The 5,882-nt window shown below is 42.6% G+C and overlaps 1 protein-coding gene across 1 annotated transcript in view; it reads left to right on the top strand.

Annotated features, from left to right (window-relative positions):
- The window catches only part of TMCO2 (transmembrane and coiled-coil domains 2), a 3,865-nt gene extending 1,500 nt beyond the window's left edge, over window positions 1–2,365 (top strand). The window contains exon 2 of the mRNA XM_011977646.1: window positions 1,959–2,365. Within this exon, the coding sequence (XP_011833036.1) occupies window positions 1,959–2,276 (318 nt within the window). The 3' untranslated portion in view covers window positions 2,277–2,365. The remainder of the gene's footprint in view (window positions 1–1,958) is intronic.
- The last annotated feature ends 3,517 nt before the right edge of the window (window positions 2,366–5,882 follow it).

Genomic DNA, 5,882 nt, shown 5'->3' with positions numbered 1-5,882 from the left:
AGTTGTGATGTTACAACTTTGGTTTACATATACAAACTGAAGTGTGGTGACAACCCTGATTATAGTTTTACCAGTCAGCTAACCTCAGGTTCTCTTGTTCTGCTTTTATTTTCCTGCATCAGTCATTTCAGTGGTTAATGTATTTGATCAAGTGCAATATTTGTGTAGGTATAAAGCAAATTCAACAGAAATAAGTGGCAAGCCAAAAACCATTCAGTGTTTGATCATAAATGACTATTGTAATAATTGACTGTTTCACTTAAGTGTTTTCTTTAAAATATTTCAGAGAAGAATATATAAAACAACAACTCATGTACCACCAGAATTAGGACAGATCATGGATTCTGAAACATTTGAGAAATCTCGACTGTATCAACTGGATAAAAGCACTTTCAGCTTCTGGTCAGGACTCTATTCAGAGATTGAAGGCACTGTGAGTAATTTACTTCTTGGAGAGACAGTCTGTCAAATTGTTTAATACTTCATAATGGTTGTTTTCATTTTCATATTTTTGTAACACAAAAGAGGGTGCCACACTTACAAGTCCCAGCATGCTTTCTTAACCTTTGTTATTGGTAGTAATGGCTGTGGAGCAAAAAAAAACAGAAACATAACTGCTTAGTCAGTTTAAAACTACAGAATATGGGAACTATTACCCTGAAGCCAGGTAGAAAAAAGATCCTCTTCCATTAGGATCCAGCTGAGATGTCATGTCTTCCAAGAAACCAATTGAAACTCCCTACCTGATGAATGTGGGTAGGGTAGCATCCTATCATTATTCCTGTCAGAGTACTTACCGCATTATGTTGAATTTGCCTGGATTTTTTTTTTTTCTTCCGGCACGGTCTCGCTCTGTCACCCAGGCTGAAGTACAGTAGCGTGATCTTGGCTCACTGCAACCTCTGCTTCCCAGGCGCAAATGATCCTCCCATCTCAGCCTCTTGAGTAGCTGGGACTACAGTTGCATGCCACCACACCCTCTCAAAGTGCTGGGATTACAGGCATGAGCCACTGTGCCTGGCCTGATTTGACTGTTTAATTGGCAGACTGGTAGTTCCTTAAAGAAATAGTACTTTAAGGTCTTGTTCATCATTTTATACCTAGTGCATGGCATGTAATCAGCATGTAGTTCCTATTTACTGAATGAAATAATGTGAGGTTTCTTTTTGTTGTTGCTTTTTTGTTTTGTTTTGTTTTGTTTTTGTTAATGTCTTGCTCTGTCACCCACACTGGAGTGCAGTGGCACGATCTTGGCTCACTGCAACCTCCGCTTTCCGGGTTCAAGCGATTCTCCTTCCTTAGCCTCCTGAGTAGCTGGGACTACAGGCATGTACCACCACGCCTGGCTAATTTTTTTGTATTTTTAGTAGAGATGGAGTTTCACTGTGTTAGCCAGGATGATCTCAATCTCCTGACCTCGTGATCCGCCCGTCTCAACCTCCCAAAGTGCTGGGATTGCAGGCTTGAGCCACCGCGCCCGGCCATCTCCTAGTATATTTTAAGAACCTTTTCTATGACCAAGAAATCCAGTTTTTCAGACTACTATGTCCTAAAGTGTACTTGGAGGTGTAAATTTCTGGATTGTTGTCCTGGCTCTACCACTTCCAATATATAACCTTGGTGACTGACAGAGTTCAAACTGGAAGGTATATAGTTATCCAGTTCTGTTTTTTCTGCATAAATAGGTCATGCATAGGCAAAGTAACTTCCACACATTCAGAAAATGGTTATCTATGATTACAATCTTGATTAAATCCAAATAATAGTCCTGCCTGACCTGCCTACCTGTGGTTTGCAGTGAAAATCAAAAGATGAAACAGATGTGAAAATACTTTGCTAAATGGGAGACTTGTTATTGGAATGAGGAATTATTGTTACTATTACATTTTTGTTTTGTTTTTCTCTTATAGATAGTAAACTGTAGCAACTAACATTCAACTTCTGTTGTTCCATTTTAGAAAACGTTGTTGTTTATAATCACACTCTACAAACTTTACAAGAAGGGCTCAGCTATTTTTCAGGCTTTGCTAGCCAACCCAGAAGGAAGTGGTCTCCGAATTCAAGACAATAATAATATCTTCCTGTCCTTGGGTCTGCAAGAGAAAATTTTGAAAAAACTTCTGACAGTGGAAAACAAAGTGAAGGACCTAGAAGGGATAATCATTGCTCAAAAACCTGCCACGAAGAGGGATTGTTCCTCTGAGCCCTACTGCAGCTGCTCTGACTGCCAGAGTCCCTTGCCCACATCAGGGTTTACTTCCCCATTTGAAATGTGATGGACTCCAATCTTTTCCAGAAAAGCACTGTTTCCCTCATGTGTGCAGTGGTGTATCAATAAAGATAGAGAACTCTATTGAAATTACCCTGCAAAAACTGGCTCTCTATTTAGTAGCGCTGAACTCTACTTGTATGTATGGTGGGGTAAAGTGGGATACAGTGGTAGTTTAAAATGTCTCTAGGATTGTGGTGTACACTCAGCAGGCTGGAGACCATAAGCTGCCATAGAGGGGAGAGGATAGCTGAGCTGGAATCTAAGGCTGTAGAAAGAGAAGGGAGGGTGGTCAGGTGTATGGCCTTGAGGTCCATGATGACAAGGTTAGACTAAATATAATAAAAAGTAGGCGGTGGGCATGGTGGTTCACGCCTGTAATCCCAGCACTTTGGGAGGCCAAGGCGGGCGGATCACAAGGTCAGGAGGTCAAGACCATCCTGGCTAACACGGAGAGGGGCTTTGGTTCACTGCTATATCCGTGGCACCTGGAAATGCGTCTGACATTTCACAGACATTCAGTATTGATTGAATGAATGAATTCCAGTCAGTCTTGGCTTTTTGAAACCTGGGCCTCCTACTCTCCTATCTCTTCAGACACATGGTGACCGATCAATGCTATGATGCCCCCCTCCCAAGCAGTAGCTAACCTTTATTGGGCACTCAGAGCCATCTACATTGCTAGGAGCTTTACATGAATTTTCTCATTTGATCTTAACAATACAAGAAAGTAAGTACATACTATGTTATTCTCATGTTACTGAGGAGGATCTGATGCACAGACAGATTAAATAACTTGCTAATACATGGTGCAGCCATGGCTGGCAATCAAGCAGCTTGACTCTAAACCTGTGCCCTTAGCCACAAAACTTGGGTGGTAGAAGCTCCTGTGAGGCTTTGGACTCAAAGACAGCTGAAGACAAGAGTGAAGAGGGCATAGCAATGATGGCCTGAGGGAGAGAAAATTTTGAAAAAGTGTTTACCCCTCATATTTTTAAGTTGGTATCTAACAGGTTTCATCATAAATTCAAATAGTTGCAATTGATGTAAATTCTTGCAAATTATAAATACTGACATTTTAAGATAAAACTGTTAAATCATTGCAACTTTTCAAGATAAAGAATTTTAAAAACTGTTAAATCACTCTTTATAATGTATCCAAGAGAATCTATATAACTGAATAACCACATTATCCATTAAAACATACACTAATGAGCTCTTCAACATTGTTCTTTTATTATCTCTAACATATTTAGATTGTACTCTAACAAAAAAATGTTATTCAAATGTAATACTTTGATGTCTGAACAACCTTTTATTGATCACTTCTTGGCAATAAAAATATGACATGTAGTAAACTTTAAAAAAATTTCCTGTAACTTTATGGCTCTACACTGGAATTCTTCTGAAGCGAGTAATCATCACAATAATCTTTAGTATATAATGGATCAAAATGACACGATTACAAATATCGATAATACGTAGTTATAAAAGGTGAAATTCTATTGGGAACACATCTCTTAGTCAGATAGATGGGGCTGACCCACCAATTAATTCATTTATCTGGATGAATACTTCCTACTGATGGATTAACAGGGTTCAGTTTCAATTCTGTTGTTTTCACAGATACAAGTGCTGAGAAATGGTTTTACATAAACAAATAGGTGAGAATGCTAGTAGTTTTGTTGTAAGAATGTCAATCAATCGTTTGGTTTCTTTCTGAGTTGCATGCCAAAAACCAAACAGTGTTCCTTCATCAGCTGACAATTCAATAGGGCCACCATTAATTTTGTTGAAAGCAAAGAACTGGAAACCATCTGACTTGAAAAGAATTTGTTATCCTGTTATTAGAGTCATCCACTTTCTCTAGTGACTTTTAATTATACTAATTACTCTCAGAGGCATTTAGGCAGGGTTGAGAAATTCAAGATATTAATTTCAATACATCTTTAGCATCACAATATCACAGTAATTTAAATATATTTTAGTTGTAGCTATTTAGCTCACTTTATTGTAAATAATAATTATGCTAATTAGCAACGATAGTATGTTTAACCAATTAATCATCAGATTAACTTTCGGTCAGAATAATTGACTTCACTTTTTAAGTCAAAGAAATGTACAGGTGTCCCAGTCACCATATTTCACTTCTGAATTCCAAGAGAGAAATGGCATTGCGCCTTACTGATGCAAATTTGTGCCCTAAAGTAAGACGCTTTCATTTCAGGTATGTCTAACCCACGAGATCCTTGCTTTGTTCCAGGGCACTCTCGCAGGGAAAACGCCGCCTCTGACTACACTTGGGGTGGTTGAGACGAGATTTTCAAACGCTTGAATTCTCTCATACGCTTGAATTCCGAACACCCCAATACTGGCCGAGGGCGCCATTTCTAATGCCTGGTCTCGCTTTTGAGTTAGCTGTAATTCAGAGGCACGATTTTTAGAGACTGGGAAATCGGCTGCTGTCGCGTCCTTCCAAGCCACCTCAGGCGGGAGCCGCGGTCCACTCAGTCCGGCCCCAGCCCCGACTACCTGTCGCCTTGTTGGGGGAAGGAGGGCAGATACTGCAGCCCAGTCAAGGTAAGCCGCTGACCCAGGGGGATGGAACTGCGGCTCTGGAGATTAGAAAGCCAAGAACATCGCCGCGTTCACGGGCCCAGGAGGAAAGCCAGAACCCTAGACCGGAACCCAGCGTCAAGAGGTGGGGGAAGAATGTTGATGCAACACAGCTCAGCAGGTCCGGGAACTTGGCGTCTGGGTCCCCGCCCTCTTTGGGCCGGAAGTGAGGAAGGTGGGGCTGGGGCTCTTTCTGTAGAAACTAGGAGGGACTGGGTAGAGGCTGCAAAGGGAAGAGTGTGTCTGTGACACTGCCAGCAGCGCGCAGAGGGAGGGATGGGGGCGGGTATCGGAATAGGGGCCCTCGGAAAGAACGGATATCGCTGTGACACCGCAGGGACGCTCTGAGGGGACGAGTGTCGGTGTGGCACCGGTGCACGCTGAAGGAGCCGGCGGAACCGGGTGGCCATGGGGATGTGGGTATCGCTGGACGCTTTGTGGGAGATATCGGCCGAAAAGCGTATCTTCGGAGCGGTGCTGCTCTTCTCCTGGACAGTGTATCTTTGGGAGACCTTCCTAGCACAGCGGCAGGTGAGCCTAGACAGGGTCCAACCTGACCCCCACACCCGGCCAGCCCTGGACTAGCCTTGACTTCGACCCTGAGACTCTTGATTGCTCCAGTCCCTGCGCGAGTCTTGTCTCTGTGGTCCCTGCTGAGTCTCGTAACTTGGCCCGATGGCGGGCTGTGGCTTTGAGGGGGATCTTGGTGCGTCAAGGAAGTTTTTTGTAACGTTATCATGGGACCTAATCCCGCTAGGGCCTGGAGGAAGGCTTGGGCTCTTGTGCCCTCCCTGCAGCTTCCTTGGGATCCTTGGGCCCAGACTTGGCCTCCTTTATCTTTGGAATAAGGCTTCAAAAGGATTTAGACACCCAACTTCCTCATGACATTTATGTAATCATGCCTAACCACAGGATTTTGCAGTCCTTCCAAGAACTTGCGCCCTTAAAGAGCATATATTATTTCTGCTGAAAACAAAACAAAACAAAACAAAACTTA

Source organism: Mandrillus leucophaeus, unplaced genomic scaffold (genome assembly GCF_000951045.1).
Source record: "Mandrillus leucophaeus isolate KB7577 unplaced genomic scaffold, Mleu.le_1.0 Scaffold182, whole genome shotgun sequence".
In the NCBI taxonomy this organism is placed as follows: Eukaryota; Metazoa; Chordata; class Mammalia; order Primates; family Cercopithecidae; genus Mandrillus; species Mandrillus leucophaeus.
Note: the sequence above shows the minus strand (reverse complement) of the source record. Positions and strands in the feature narration are given on the sequence as shown.